Here is a 16,514-nt window from a genome sequence, read left to right as displayed (position 1 = left end):
TTCTAAGCGAAAAAGCAATGGAAAAGTCATAACAGTATTGCTAGACTTGACTCCGTTAAATTTATTGGCAAAAACAAAGTGGGAAAGATATTTTTTTATTTTTTTAAAGATTTTGTTTATTTCTTTATTTGACAGAGAGAGAGGGAACACAAGCAGGGGGAGTGGAAGAACGCGGGGCTCGATCCCAGAACCCTGGGATCATGAGCTGAGCTGAAGGCAGACACTTAAAGACTGAGCCACCCAGGCACCTCTGGGAAAGATATTTAAAACATAATTGATGTCAGTATGATATAAAGAGCTCTTATGAATCCATCAAAAACACCAACACTCAAAATAAAAATGGAAAAAGACATAAACAGAAAGTATACATATGACCAACAAATATATGAAAAAATGTTCTAACACACCAATAATCCACAAAATACAAATTTTTATGAATGAAATTGGTGAAGATGAAAAACACTGAAATCCTCAATGCAGAAAGATTGTGTTTTTGAAGAAAGTTTAATGATACAGAAAAATGCTAACCATTGAAAAAAAAAGCAGGGTATAAAACTGACTCTATAGTAGGATCAAATTTTGAAAAACAAATTTATATGTGTTTTGTACATAGAGAAATATTTAAGAAAAAGGTCAATTAGAATATTGACCAGTCGGGGTGCCTGGGTGGGCTCAGTTGGTTAAGCATCTGTCTTCAGCTCAGGTCATAATCTCAGGGTCCTGGGATAGAGCCCTGTATCTGCATCTGCATCAGGCTCCCTATTCATTGGGAATCTGCTTCTCCCTCTCCCTCTGCCCCCCCCCCCCCCCCCCGCTCATGCTCTGTCTCTTTCTCTCTCTCAAATAAAGAAATAAAATTTTTTTTTAAAAAAGAAAACATTGAAAAGAAAAAAAGGCAGGAAAAAAAAGAAGGCAAGGAACTTGTCAAAGATGATTATTTTTAAAAAAAGAAGAAGAATATTGACCAATCAGAATAACAATGTTCATCTCAGCATGTTGGGATCATGAGTTATTTTTTCCATATATTTATTATTAGTATTATTATTATTCAGTATTTTGTACATTTTATAATTAATATTATTATTCCCATTATCATGTAATTTGAAAGCAAAATGGTATATAATTCCTACAGTGCCTAATTCACTTGTATGTGCATTGTACAACTCAGTAATTTATAGGTCTAATCATAATCACGAAAGCCTGAAATTCTTCCACAATAAGATGTAACTGATTCCTAAACCTTAAAGCGTTAACCACTCCCAGGGATAATATGTGCATTTAAATTCATCAGTTTCCCCCACCCCCAAGGAAAATTTGTTAGGATCTGGTGCACAAAAAGTATTGTTCTAGGTACTGTGGGGGATATACAGAAGTTGTTCCTACCTTTGAAATGCTTATAAGCTACACTAACTGTGGAGTAGATTAGGAAGACAAAAGAAGCAAAAAGGGAACTACATCATTATATGTTAGACACTGTGCTAGGCAATTTACTTATATCGAATTCTTACAACAAACTTTTGAGGCTGAATTTTCATAGACATTTTATAAATGTGGAAATAGAGGCTCGGAGAAGTTAAGTGACAAGTTCCCAGAGTTAGTGGCAGAGCTGGCTTTTAAGCCCTGGACCTTCTGGACCTGACTCCACACTATTATCTCTCTTAATGAACACTGCCTCATGAAAAAGGTGTGTGTGTATGTGTGTGTGTGTAATTACAGTGCAAAGCAGAATCAGGTCAGTGCCATACTTATGATGCAGAGTATGAAGTATATGGAGAGGCAATAGAGCAATGGTTAAGAACCTGGGCTCTTTTTTTTTTTTAAGATTTTATTTATTTATCTGACAGAGAGAGCGCCCAAGCAGGGGGCGCGGCGGAGGGAGAGGGAGAAGCAGGCCTTCCACCGAGCAGGGATCCCGAGGCAGGACCATTGGATCACTACCCGAGCCGAAGGCAGCCGCCCAAAGACTGAGTCACCCAGGTGCCCAAGAACCTGGGCTCCTAACCCAGGTTAAAACTGCTTAGGTTTGGGGGCGCCTGGGTGGCTCAGTCGTTAAGCGTCTGCCTTTGGCTCAGGTCATGATCCCAGGGTCCTGGGATTGAGCCCTGCATCGGGCTCCCTGCTTCGTGGGAAGCCTGCGTCTCCCTCTCCCACTCCCCTGCTTGTGTTCCCTCTCTCGCTGTGTCTCTCTCTGTCAAATAAATAAAATCTTTAAAAAAAGACTGCCTAGGTTTGAATTCTGGCTCTCCACTTGCCAGCAGGTACTCTTGGGCAAGTTACTTATTTCCCTGTGCCTCAACAATGGTCCATCCATAAAGTGGGAGCTCATACCTAGCTTGCAGTGTTGCTGTAAAGCTAATGAGTTAATACAAGTAAAGGGTGGTTGTCTAGCACTAAGTAAACAGTAAACAGATATTGGTTATTATTTCAGGAAATCAGAGGAGGGAGAAGCCATATCCAGCTGGGACTGGATCAGGAAAGGCTTTGCGGAGATGACATTGAAGAAAAGGTTGAATGTTAAGGAATAGTGATGGAGTAGGGAAAGGGAATGTAGGGGAGGTGGGAAAGCTCAGGTTGTATGGGGCCCTGAGTAGATAGGAGAGGAGGGGAGGCATGGGAGCTATTGGAAGATAAACTTCCAAAGAGAGGCAGAGGTCAAAATGCCAAATCTAAAACTCTGGCGTTAACGACTGGACAATGGGAGCCATTAAAGGTTTTCCAGGCAGAGAAAAATAAACCTTTCTTCAGGAGCAACGGAGCCTGACAACTTTGCAGTTTTATCCTTGAGTGTTACCCACTGCAGAAACAAATAAACTGAGGACCGCTGTTTCGACTGAGGGAAAGGGAAAGGGGAGAGAAGGAGGGAGGTTGCAAAAAGGGAGTGAATAACTAGAGGACTATAGAGATGAAAAGTGCGCCTGGTGGGAAGTGGTGGGCAGGAGGTCTCCCCTGATTCCTCCTTCCAGAGGCAGCCCAGGAACTGACCTCAAAGCATAACCTACTTTCCTCCCATTTTAAGACGTGAAGTATCCACCTCAGTTTAGGTCTTTAACTTCCAGACTATGCTTTTGGCCAGGAGTAAGCGTAGGGCATTAGGACCCAGAGATTGTTGTAGTGAGAGAGGTTGAATCTCGATCTCTCAATTTTTCTCTCGAGCTCCCTCCTCTCCCTCTCTTTGTCATTCTAGCTGCCTGCTGCCTCCGCAGCGTCCCTCTAGCTCTCTCTGTGCTAACTGCCTGCGCCTTAGACAGACGGGGTGCGCCCAGCGGAAGGATTAGTTGGGACCTGCCTCGGTGACCCCATGGCATCCCCCAGAACCATAACTGTCGTGGCCCTCTCAGTGGCCCTGGGACTCTTCTTTGTTTTCATGGGAACTATCAAGTTGACCCCCAGGCTCAGCAAGGATGCCTACACTGAGATGGTAAGTGAAGCAAACGGGTGACGAGGGACGCACCCCCAAGGGATTGTGAGTACCTCTCCCCTTCTTTCCTTCCCAGTCCATGGTCCGGTCCCCTTAACCCCTACCCCCACCCCGGACCATACCTTCTCCCCAACAACTTTGCGGCTCTGAAGGAGCAGCTGGACAAGAGCGATTTCATTTGTGGGCTATGCTGGGAGCAACTGTTTTGGAGCCACTGGATGCCAGTTGGGGGAGGGGTCGCCCAGCGAGTACACCCCACCTCCAAGTAAACCAGAAGGCTGAGACCTGCGTAACACCTGTCACTGGCAGGAATCCTTCCCTCCTTCTAGCACACCCGAAGTCCGGGCAACCAGTCTGCAAGTCTGATTCCTTCCCTTGGAGCTAAGAGTTTAGCAAGCTGGAGAGTTTATTTATCTTAGGGAAGAACAAAGGGGAAGGAGGGAAAGATCTGGAGGAGAACGGGCTACTAAAACAAGCGATTCCTAGGGGCAGGAAAGGTATTCCTCATCCCTGGTGGAGAGCTGATCCCCTAGCCGCCTTGCTGTGTCTGTATCCTTGAGACAAAGCAGTCTTGGCCCAAATAAAGGTCATTGAGCGCCTGCTTCTGCCCCTTCTCTCAAGGGAGACCTGGGTGTTTTGTTTTGTTTTGTTTTGTTTTGTTTTGTTTTGTTTTGTTTGTGGGCTAACGTGCAAAGTCTGCCTCCTTTTTCCTGCAAAATAGTCCATAATTCCCACCTTGCCTCCTGTGGATGCCCGGGGTCAGGTCCTCTGCAGGTTTTCCCCTCTGCAGAGTTGGAATCACCGAAGGTGACTGGCCAAAACATTTCCTCTGCAACCTGGGGGCTGGGCTGCTCTCCCCAGTTGGGCGTGAAGAGGACTTGTTCCTATGCTGTGGAGTGTGAGGAGATGGCAGGGGATGTTTCCAGCACTTTCGGTCTCTCGTCTTTCGTCTCTCCCCCTGTCACTTTGCCTCTTCATTTCCCCGCCCCAGCTGAAGAGAACCTGCTTCTCACTGCCTTTGCCTGACTGCCTGTAATGGGAGGGAACCCATTACTGGGCTCTCAAGGTCAAGAAGGAAAGGAGCTTAGGGGAGGAACAGGAAGGGGGAGAGAAAAGAGGCAAGAGGGTCTCCCCGTTAGGGCTGAGGCAAGGAGGTCTAGCCCCACATGTTGGCAGGAATAAATAGCGCTCTCCTGGAGCCCACTGCGGAGCCTTCCAGAGCCCCTCAACGTGAGCTGCAAATAGATGGAGACTGGCAGATTGTAGATGCTCAGAAAATGTTTGCAGGCAGCCCTGGCTTCTGTCTCAGGGTTTGAGCTGGTGCTTTCCATGTCTCTCTCACCACAGGATCACCCTGGGGTGGGGGAGGGTGGCTAGGACTCAAGGGCCTAGGTCTAGCCCCAGTGGCAAATACTAATGTATTTCTCCTTCTCCCTTCCCCTCCTCCCAGCATGTTTGACCAGATGGAATTGAAATCAGGTCAAAATGAGTATCCAAGGCAGCCTGCACTGGGGAGGGGAGGGGAGGTGGGGTAGCAGAAGCCACCAAAGGCAGACGGACAGTGTGGAGGTGAAATGCCACTATATTTTTGTCTTGGTGGTAGTAGTTTAGTATTAGATTACAAGTAAATGAATATGCTATTGCTTTTCTTTACTTTTCATATATACATGTATTAATATGTTTGTGTGTGCACCTTAGGTATTTTTGACTTTTCCTTTTCCTTAGGACATAGTATCCTTCTTCAGTATACTCCCTGGCCCCCAGGCCCTCCTCAGCTGTTTTAGAGGCCCCCCCACCCCACGCTGCACCCTAAATACAATGTTAGGCTCTGCAGGCAATCCAACTAAGATGGAGTCACCGGGAATCTTCCTACCAGCTTGGCAGGAGCTCACAAGGAGGACCAGCCACAAATGGGTTTATAGTAGGTTTCTTCCTAGGGAGTGGAGCTGTCTATTGCAGTCTACTGAAAAGCAGAAGAAACCAATATCAAGATTTCATATCACAAAGGAACATATTTAAATAGGTATAAGCTAATACAGCAGTATAGAACTATTGTGCGTGCGCGCGCGTGTGTGTGTATGTGTGTGTACACACAATTCTGTGCTTATGTGTTCGGGGGCATGGAAGAACTATGTCTAGCTGGGAGGTAGACTTCACAGTAGTATGAAGCTTGAGGAGGATTTTCAGATTGCCTTTTCCAGGGTCCCTTCCTGCATTGAACATTGGCCCCAGGCTGGGGATGGCTATTCAGCACAGGACCCACGGCACCAGTCCTGGGCTGGCCAAGCTTTATTCTTAAGTCCATAGGAAATGGGAAAAACTCAGTTCTAGTACAAAGAAGGGGCTCAATTTATATTTGTTGAATGGATGAGTGAATGAATGAGTCATTGGAGCATTGTCTCGGCTGGTCACCACCCTTCAGAGTTCTCTGGTTGGATCTTGATTATGTAGTTCAGGAGGCATTTCTTGCTCTTAGAAGGGGGTATGGCCCCTTAGGACCCCAACTCTAGATCAGCTAGGTTGATTATCTGGGATTTTCTGTTTTCCATTTAGGAGTAATTCCTCTGCTTTGACAGTCATGCATTGCCTGCAGTAGCTTTTCTTACAAGATCTCAAAGTGTTGTTGTTTAAAGATTATTTGCTCTTTAAAACATATCAGTGAGGTAAATTCATTTTATTAGTTATTCTTATTTTACTGATGGATCAAACTGATCCAGTATCATAGGATAAGCTGTTGTGGGAGCAGAGATTAGAAACCAAGCCCGTGACTGAATATTCTCAGTAGAGGAGTCATTAATGATTACAACTGCCTTTTTGGATGTCAGAACTTGCAACTGATTCTTGAAAATATCTGGCATATTTTTGCTTCTTTTTCGTAACAGCTCAACTACACCAATCCATATTTTTACTTTGAAACCAATTTCAAATTTAGATTTTTGGTTTTTTTCTTTTCTGCCACTTTTTTATTTCTTGTTCTAAAACCATTAGCGTTATGCTTAGGTGTTGTCCCCTCCATAAAGAATCATTGCTAAAAACCAAACAGACAAATGACTAGTAGCTTCTTTCCTGTACTGCAGAAGCCAGGAATGGTTAATGTAAAGAACACAGGCTTTCAGTCGTATAGGTTTGTGCTTGAGTCCTGACATTCCTACTGCCTCAGTTTCCTCATCTGTAAAATGAGGATAATAATTCTTCCCTTAGTAGGTTGTTGTAAATATTAATTGAGATTATATATGGAAGCATCTGGTACAGTGTTTACATATAGCAAATGTTCAAGAAATGCTCTGGGTGAAGTGATGGTGATAATTGATTCCACATCATGCAGTGGCTTCCTGACTAATTTGAATGGTCAGTTTAAGGGATTGAAATCAGGCATTTAGGGGCGCCTGGGTGGCTCAGTCGTTAAGCGTCTGCCTTCGGCTCAGGTCATGGTCCCAGGGTCCTGGGATCAAGCCCCGCATCGGGCTCCCTGCTCCACGGGAAGCCTGCTTCTCCCTCTCCCACTCCCCCTGCTTGTGTTCCCTCTCTTGCTGTGTCTCTCTCTGTCAAATAAATAAATTAAATCTTAAAAAAAAAAAAAGAAATCAGGCATTTAGAAGAGCAAGATGCTATTTTCATGTGCCCTGGTGAACAGACCTTTATGCAATTAGCTAATTTTGAAAACTCCACACTTGCTGCCGGTTAATGCACAGTGGATTCCATGCAGAACTTCCAGATGTCACTCTGAATTGCCCATTTGGTGTGTGTCGCCCCATACCTCCTCCAGATTTAGCAAGTGTCATTATAGAGTACTCTAAAGCCCACATGAATTCAACATGACTGATCACTCCCTTGACTAAATGCCTTCATTAATTCACTTGAAATTGGGAGACAGCACTTACAAATGCTGCTAAGCAGTTTTCTGTGCAGTGATGGGGAACATACAAAAGGTTGACTTGCTCTAAATTTGTTATCCAGCTCTTTGTAGCAGTGGTTCCGTTCTGTAATCAAAAGGGGCCACATGTAGAATGGTGAGAAAATACCCAAAAATCCTGTCGCAATGAAGCCAAGGGATTTTGGCCCCAAGGAAAACAGGGCAAGTCTCTGCTTCTTCGCATCCCCTCAGAGAGAAGCTTTGTTGATTTGGTTGATTGGCTTATCTATAGTTAAATGCTGTCCAGTTTGTACAACCCTGGGGAAACACTCCAGATACGTTTGGGCAGTTTATTTAACGTCCTTAGGTAATCTTTTATGCTTCCAATCACCGCCATTAATTGCTTTCCAGCTAGGTGATAAGATAGTGATTCACTGATGCTTAGACTGCTCTCTGAGGGGGTACAATACTTTTATTCCCTCAGAGAGGAAACTGCCTCTGAGTTGTGAAGTGACTTTGCCTTAGTTCATACAGCCAACCATCCCAAGCTAAACTCTACTGGAGCTGATGCCGGGGCATTGGAGCCTTTAAGGTCTCAATGGCCAACAGCTATGCTTGTTACAGAGCTACCTTTGGGCCTCAAATGCAATCTGGGAAGGATCCAGTTTGGTTAGTAGGACCAGGTTTACCAGCTTCCCCTGTAGGTAGGTACTATATGACAGTGGGAAGTAGAATTGCTTAAAATGTGTTTATCATTCACATGGATATTTGGCAATTAAACACGTGATGGCTTTTTATTGCATTTAAGAAATAATCGATAACTCACATGTGGCTTTTTCCCCTACAAAAATGCAGGAAAATCATACTGGAGTCAGTAAACTTTGCAGAAGTTATGTAGCCTTTATGGTCTAAGATAGCAATGAGGCTGAGAATTTTAGCCAAAATGTATTTTTGTCCGTGCCCTCTTTCGCTTTCATAGTTTTTTTTTCTCTCTGTAAATTTTAGTGAAGTGTGACATACATTCTGAAATGTGCATCTAACATAAATGTACAGTTCAAGGAATTTTCAGAATACTCCTGTGTAACCAGCACCCATATCGAGAACACAGAACATCAGCTCCCCAGAAACCCCCCTCATGGCCCCTTCCAGTTACTACCTCCCCAAGAGTTATTATTTTCTGACTTCTAACAATATAGGTTAGTTTTACCTGTTTTTGAACTTTATATAAATGGAATTCACAGTAGATTAACCTTTTTTTTCTTTTACCCAACTGGCATAAGTATACTGAAGTGGACCAAACCACTTGGTCTCTGTTCCCATTTTGTCCTGTTAGCTGACTTGGATCAGTTATTAATTGTAATTGAAGATAAATGTAATTAGACAGTTTTGAGTTCTTCAAATAAATGTCATTAATATGAGATCATGGACCCTGGGGTGTTGTGAAGAGTAAATGACAAAAAGAAAAAAGGTATGATTAAAGAAAGGCTCCATATGCTTTTGACTCATGTCTGAATCATATCTTCTCATACCATAAGAAAGGACCTGTTTGATTCACCACTATTATCATTAAAATAATCACTGTGGCTTGCTTGCAAACACATGGACTTCTCATTATTGTATGGTTCATTAATAATGAAATGTGTGTGTGTGTGTGTGGCCCTTGTTTGATGCCATGATGCTATGTTTTTTTTTTTACTAAATCTCCAAAATGTTCATTTAATTTACAAAAAGGGGAAACCCAGATAATAAAATGCTTAGTAATTTTCTCCAAGCAACTTAGGGGCAAAACTAAAATTGAAATTTAGCTTAAGAATCTCAGCCCAAGGATACTGTTGGATGATTGCTTTCGATTAAAGGGATTTGAAACATTTGACTGAACACTCCTCTTCCCTGCTTCCCTGCCCTATAAAGAAACTAAGGTTACAGGGTCTGGGTCATTGCAATGGAAGGGAAACAGACCCAACAAAGTGAATTGTGAGAGCCTTTTGGGAGAGTGACTCAGTCAACTCTCTTTATTCTTACTATCAGAACAATTAAAGTCTTTAGAGCTCTAGTTACTATAGATTCAAGACATGTGAACCTTCTATTGTTAGAACTGAGGTGGCCCAGACCAAACATTGATGCGGCTGGCAATAGTAGGATTCTTCTGATGTCTCCATCCTACTCCACAGGAGAAAGAATAAAGGGCTTCCTATAATGTCAAGACTCCATCCAAGCTTAGTCCCATTTCTAACATTCCCTGTCTGGAGTCCTGGAGAATAGATGCTATCTATACCTACTCAGCTTTGAACTAAAGATTTGATGAGATGGCTTATCCATGTGCAGTTTCCTCTGGAGAAAGGAAAGGGAAAAAAAGAGGCAACAGCTGCATAAAAGAGCCACAGCTGTAGTTTAAGAAGTTAGATAAACAACTGAAAAAGTAAAATGAAGTTACACCAAATGTAAAGAAAAAAAATCACCCAAGTTCTAGGAACTTGATTTAAAGACGTGGAATTTGGCCCCAGGCTACAGATTCCACTGTAGTATAGTTAAGAATCTATTCTTGAATGATGGGTGGTTAGCCTTAGCCAAAAAAGGAGCGTTTCCAGAAGCCACTCAGCCAGCATCTGGAAGTCTTGGCTCTGAACTGACTGTGGGAAACTCATCTTGCCTCCTGCGCTCATCATGTCAAAAGCTTACATTTAGGGTTTAGGAACTGCCTCTTGGGAAGCTTTGTGCTGTTAATTAGAAATAGTCCTCACTTACGAGTGTTAAGGAAGCCTCTTGTGTCTAGATTTCTTTCCCTAATGTTGCCCTGTTACTGTTACCAGAGTGCAGAGGGGGAGAGAGTGGGCAGGTGGCATCTAGTTTAATAGTGAGAGGAAACGGGTACACTTTTCCCCACCACCAGGTGCCCTAACCCTCATCTCTGCTCTGCTCCATGTGGGTCTGGCTCAGTTCAGCCCGGAGTTTTACTCTGCCGACTAGTCAACGTCTCTACTAATTTCTCTGAAAGTCCCTGATTTAACCTAAAATGGGAAGAGGGAGGAAGAATGACTAACACTCTGTGTTTCCTTTACATGCTCAGGAACAGGATAGGGACTAGGGTGAGGTGAAATTTTAAAGACAGGATCTGACAGGGCCAGGATTGGGAAGAGATAAGGCAGGGTTGTATAAGTGCAGAGCTGGATCTTGCATTATGTAAAAGCTTTGATATTTTGCTCATTAATGATATTATCTACCTTAATCAAGAAATGTTTTTGGTGCCCTCTTAAATTTTGCATTCAAGGCAAATAGCCTGGCTCATTTCACTTTAGTCTTAACCCTGCTCAGGAAAATGACGCTCAGAGAGGTCAAATAATTTGCCTATGGACACCCAACTAGAAAGTGACAGAGATGGGATTTAAAGCCAAGTCTGTTTGAATCAAAACCCATGTTTGTTTGTTTTTTTTCACTAAACCATTGGTCTTTTAACAGTCCTCATAGAGGATTATCTTGTGCCACTCATGATAATTAATCCATGAAATAAGGTGCATTCACTTATCCAAAAGTGAGAGAAATGACTTCACATTTGTTCCAAACTTAGAGTGTGTGAACACTATTCTAAGTGCCAGATGCTTCTAAGAGGTCAAGTTGGCTTTCTGCCTGATTCTTATGATACTTGCCTCGCATCTGGAACTTTTGACTATTCTCTTCTTGAAAACCTTGGGCCCCATGACCCTGTCTCTCTTGGTTTTCCCCCTACTTTTCTGACCACACTCTCTTCTGTCTACTTTGTGGACTATCTTTCTCTTTCCATTTCTTAAATGTCTGTCACACAATTTTTCCCACTGTATATATACATTCTACCTGGGATACTGATGACTATCCATTCTATATCTTTATTCCAGACCTCTCTTACTGAGCTGCCTACCAGACATCTCCACTTAGATGTCTTAGAGACACTTCAACTAAAAAACCCAAATTGAGTCCCTTACTCCTTCTTACCCTTTGCCCCACCCCCAACCTGTTCTTTCAGGTGCATGCCCAAACCTGGAGAATGGTAACACCCTTCTACCCAGGTACCCAAGCCAGAGACCAGAGAATCTTTCTTTACTTATCCCTTACCCTCAGGTTCCACTTCCAGTATAACACTAAATTCTGTTGATTTTGCATTAAAGGTATCCTTGACTCATTCCCCTTCCCTATATCCCTACTGTCATTACTCTAGGTCTCTTACTTGGTCTCCTTGCTTCCAGGCATACCTCTCCCAATCCATCCTCCACACTTTTTCCAGAGGGACCTTCCTCAAAAGCAAATTATGTTGCTCCCCCTGGCTTATAGGATAAAATCCACCTCCACAACACAACATATATAGTTCCCCATGATCTCATAGTGACACATATATAGACATATATAAGAGGACATATATAGTTCTCATGATTCATGATTCATATCTATCTCCCCTGTCTCATGTCTCACTGTCACCCCTCCCTCTCCCAACCTATGCTGAACTGGGGTGGTGTTTGAAACACCCAAGTCTGTTTTGTGCTTCAGGGCCTTTGCTTATCCAGTTTCCTCTGCCTGCAATGCCCTTCCCTTATTGATCTTGCAAACACCTGGTCTTCCTTTAATATTCCACTCTAGCTTTTCTCCATTTCCATCTAGGGAAACTTGACCACTCTGGTGTGGCTCCACTGTATCTGCTGCATAATTTTGTTCAGCACCCATAACTTTTCTTCATATAAACTCAAGCTTCAGGAAGGCAGGGCCTTTGAATGATTGACATCTGTACCCAAAGTACCTAGTACAGTGCCTAGCGCAAGGAAGCACTTAATAAATATTGAATGAATTAATGGGTACTTACTGAAAACAAAGCAGTGGGCCGACATAATAAGACACTTGATAAAATCTCATCGATTTACTACAGGCCAATCTGAATACAGTGAAAAATATGATTATCTATTACCCTAAGGTCAATATAATCTTATTACTTTGTAATATATCCAGTGACTCCCTCCTCTGTTCTATGATGTCTCCCTTTGGGCTACAATTAGACCTTGTACAGACGTCTATTATGTGTCACTAACCATGTTGCTTTATACTGGTGTTTTGTGTATCTGTTTCCCCCCACTGGATCAAGAGCTTCTTGACCCTGTCTTATTTACCTTTTTATCTCCATTGCATAATCCATAGTAGGTGTTCAATACATATTTGTTGAATTAAAATTAGTGAACTTGCACCAGGCTAATCAAAGTAGTGTCTTGTAAAGGCCTGGGACTTTATCTCATTGACCATGAGAATGATTTTTATCTTACTATATTTTAAAGATATATAAGGGGCTAACATTTGCACACATTTTTATTTTTCTATTTACTTAGTACTCACTTTTAATTTTTGCAGATTCCACAAATATAAACTCCTGCTCAGTTTTTTTCTGAATTATCACAGATTCCAAATTAAGGAAGTCCGAATTAGTGAGGCTTTATCATACTGTGCCTTGCCTTGTTTCATTTTTGTTGGTATTTGTACACATCTGGGTTTGGACGAGGCAGGCACTAGAAAATGTGGTTGTGGCTAATCTGTACCAGACTTCATGGGCCCAATAAATTTTCTTATAAATCCTTTTAGTGTTGTTTATGATTTATAATCAGAAAATAATTTTTAACTATAAAGCCAAATTCTCTTTGGTGCTGTTACTAAGTCTTATTTATTTTTAAAGATTTTATCTATTTATTTTAGAGAGAGAAAGAGAGCGCAAGTGGGGGGGGAGCAGAGGGAGAGGGACAAGCAGACTCCATGCTGAACGCAGAGCCCAGCCCCACAGTCATGCATGACCTGAGCTGAAATCACGTGTCAGACCCTCAACAAACTGAGCCACCAGGCACCCTGCTGTTACTAAGGTTTAAATCACAGGGACCTCAGAAGATTGCTTGTTTTTTTCATATCTTAATTACAAGGCTTTTATTTAGGGGCCGCAGTAAAAAAAAAAAAAAAAAAAAAAAAAAAAAAAAAAAATGGGACCTGGTGGGGACATGGAAAGGGAATGGTGGGGAAGGAGGCCCTTGCTTGTGTGTTCTTCATTCTAATTTTAAAATCATGGTTAATGTGGCATTCCTTGTGGTATTTCACTCTAGAAACGTGCTTATAAGAGCTATGTCCGAGCCCTCCCTCTGCTGAAGAAAATGGGGATCAATTCCATTCTCCTCCGCAAAAGCATTGGTGCTCTTGAGGTGGCCTGTGGCATTGTCATGACCCTTGTGCCTGGGCGTCCCAAAGATGTGGCCAACTTCTTCCTACTCTTGCTGGTGTTGGCTGTGCTCTTCTTCCATCAACTAGTCGGTGATCCTCTCAAACGCTACGCCCATGCTCTGGTGTTTGGAATCCTGCTCACCTGCCGCCTGCTGATTGCCCGCAAGCCTGAAGACCGGTCTTCTGAGAAGAAGCCCTTGCCACCACCAGGGCAAGCAGGGAATGCCGGGAACGCGGAGGAGCAGCCCTCTTTATATGAGAAGGCCCCTCAGGGCAAAATGAAGTTGTCATAGGAAAGCAGAAGTGCAAAAAGTGAACCTTCCAGGCAGTTGCCTCCATGACACCCAGGAAGATGTCAGTGTGTTTTTCATTTGATTTATTTATCTTGAAGGAAAGGGAAAAAATATAATCTGCAAGTTAATGGTCCTATTGGCTTGTGTACACCTATACCCTAAAATGACCTCCCCACATAGACATATGTGCACCACCTTTAATCACTTTGGGGCAACTCTCACATCTTGCTGCATGTACATGTATACGGCTAACTGTTGAAGTGTATTTGTGAGATGGACTCCAGCAAGCATGTGACTATAAGATTATGTGTGGGAAAATGTATTTACTGTCCGTGTGTGTGTGTTTGTGTGTGTGTGTGTGTGTGTGCACGCACGCAGGTGCGAGGAGAAGGCTCTGATCTTGAACTAATCCTGCGGAGGTATCCTTCCCTTTATAGACTGATTCTAGTGAGGGCAGAATAAAATAAACCTCCTCTAAAGAGAATCCTACTTACTTCTGGTATAAATCAAGTGATGTATTCCTGTGGGATGAGGGAAATTAAGTTGAAAACTTAAATTTACCACTTTAGAAGAAAGTTCCTTCAATTTGAGACATTGAGTTATACTGATTAGCCTCCACTGTAACAGTTGTTGAAATTTTAAATACTCCATATTGAGTTTAATTAAAATAAGGGATATATGCAGTCAACACATAATCTAATTCTTCAAGTGATAAAATTGGAATTTTACCTTGCCTTTGCCCCAAACCAACCTACTAAGCTCCTTTGCTCACAGTTTGAAATTGAAGCAGTAAACTTGTTACCAGACATCTCTTTTTTTTTGGGGGGGGGTTCTTAAGCCAAAAGCTGCCTCACTTCCTACTATTCTCAGCAGAGAATCCCAACCAGGATTCGGCAGCTGCTCTACTGTTGGGTTGAGGGAGCAGGGATTAGTCCCGTTAGAAGTCTGTGAATCTCAAACTCTAGCTGTTCTCTTCAATCATCTGAGACTTGACAGAGGAGCTCTATCCAGGGTTTCCCTGCCAGACAGATTCATTACTCCTATTGACTCTTCACTGAACTTTGCTAGTGTAAGCAGAGATCCAAGTTACTCCTTTGGTTGTCTCCTCTACACCTCTTTATCATTATGGTGGCTGGAGTTCAGCAGGGGGAAGGACATTTGATATGGATTGGTTGGATTGAGCAGTATGAAACTTTGCTTTCTTCATTCCATACTGCTGTTTCTCCTTGTGAGATGTGCTTTGATGGTTTTAATATTATTGTGCCAGGGATGGGGAGAGGGGTGGGGGCATTGTGTGTGGGGGGAGTACAAATTATTGTATTTTCTTCAGTGTCATTGTTCTTGTTAATTGATACCTCTGTCTTATTTCTCTCATTCTTTCAAAATAAAAATTTTTGAAATTTGGAGGAAACTGTCTGGACAGATAATGAAAATCTGGGACGAAAGGGTCATATGAAGCAATTCTGGCTCTTTAATTTTTGATTCTGGATGAGGGAGAAGAAAGAAAAGGAACAATATAATCACTTAGTATACTAACGAGGTTACCACACTTCGGTAACATCAGCACATAAGACAGAAAGCCAGAGAATTAGGATCAATACAATTTTCAGGTTTGGGAAGTTCTGCTTCACTAGGTGATGCCAAGGGAAGGTGGAAGAATGAGTTCAGAGAAAATTGCAGGTGTATGAAACAAAGGAGAACCAGTGCTCTCTCACTATGTGTATCCATAAAGTGGCACACGTTCCAGTGCCACAGACTTGTCATGTTAGGCAAGTTATTTCACCACTCAGAGCCCCAGTTTCATCATCTACAAAAGAGAAGGGGATTGAAGGTTTAAAATCCATTCCAATTCACAGTTGAGTCTATGAAATCATTAAGAGTATGAAAAATGACTCGAGAAACTTTCAGTTTTCCTAGATAAGAGCAGTTTATGTACTAGATAAAATATCACTCAATTCTCATGCATGATTAAACAAGAGTTCGTGAAAGTACTCTGAAAATCATATAAGATGTGGTAAATAGTAATTTCTGGTGTAGTCTTTCCCAAATATATCAACTTAATCTTTGATTCTTCATTTCTCCCTAAGATTGCAGTTCCCTCCTACAGTTTTGCCCAGTTTGTGGATATGTTTTGGCCTCAAAAACACAGTGAGAGCCATTTAATTTACCTTTCCTCTTTAATTCCTACTCTAGTAAGAGATTAAACTAGGGACTAGGCTCAGGTCTCAAACTAAACCCTTGCTGCTGTTTCAGCCAGTTTCTTTAAGACTCACCAAAGTTAGAAATCTGTACGTGTTGCCTGGCGGGTTACGTGCAAGGTGCCACATCTAGCTTAGGACCCAGGTTTTTGGCAAACCCTGGAAGATATGAATGCCCACCCTCGGTAAAAGGAGGGCAGATCCAGCCGTCCTTTCCTCCCACCCCAGAGCTTCGCCTGGGAAAAGCGACAGCTTCAGAAGTCATAGACTCAATAACCTAAGTCTCTTGTCCAGCAAGGTTCATATTTTCCCTATAGATTCAAAGTCCCGACACTTGCGGGTCAATCTGGGCAAAATTATCACTATAATTACTCTTGTTAAATTCAGGAATCAGGACACTAATTGTCGAGTTTTACGCAAAATGACGAATGCGAACATTATCAGGACAGTGGGAACGGCAGCCAATCAGCTAGTTCCAGCAGCAACGGCCCACAAGGCGCGGGTCCCCTACCCGGGGCGGGCGGGCGGGGCAAGTGGTTCTC

The 16,514-nt window shown here is 42.6% G+C and overlaps 1 protein-coding gene across 1 annotated transcript; it reads left to right on the top strand.

Moving 5' to 3' along the window:
* The first annotated feature begins 3,127 nt into the window (after positions 1–3,127).
* On the top strand, positions 3,128–15,231 carry TMEM35A (transmembrane protein 35A). The gene is made up of 2 exons (XM_032390086.1): positions 3,128–3,418; positions 13,367–15,231. The coding sequence occupies exons 1-2, from the start codon at positions 3,299–3,301 to the stop codon at positions 13,772–13,774; spliced, it is 528 nt and encodes a 175-aa protein (XP_032245977.1). The 5' UTR covers positions 3,128–3,298; the 3' UTR covers positions 13,775–15,231.
* Positions 15,232–16,514: the final 1,283 nt, after the last annotated feature.

This window comes from Phoca vitulina, unplaced genomic scaffold (genome assembly GCF_004348235.1).
Source record: "Phoca vitulina isolate PV1807 unplaced genomic scaffold, GSC_HSeal_1.0 scaffold57, whole genome shotgun sequence".
Classification (NCBI taxonomy): Eukaryota; Metazoa; Chordata; class Mammalia; order Carnivora; family Phocidae; genus Phoca; species Phoca vitulina.
This window is presented reverse-complemented; position numbering and strand designations above follow the sequence as displayed.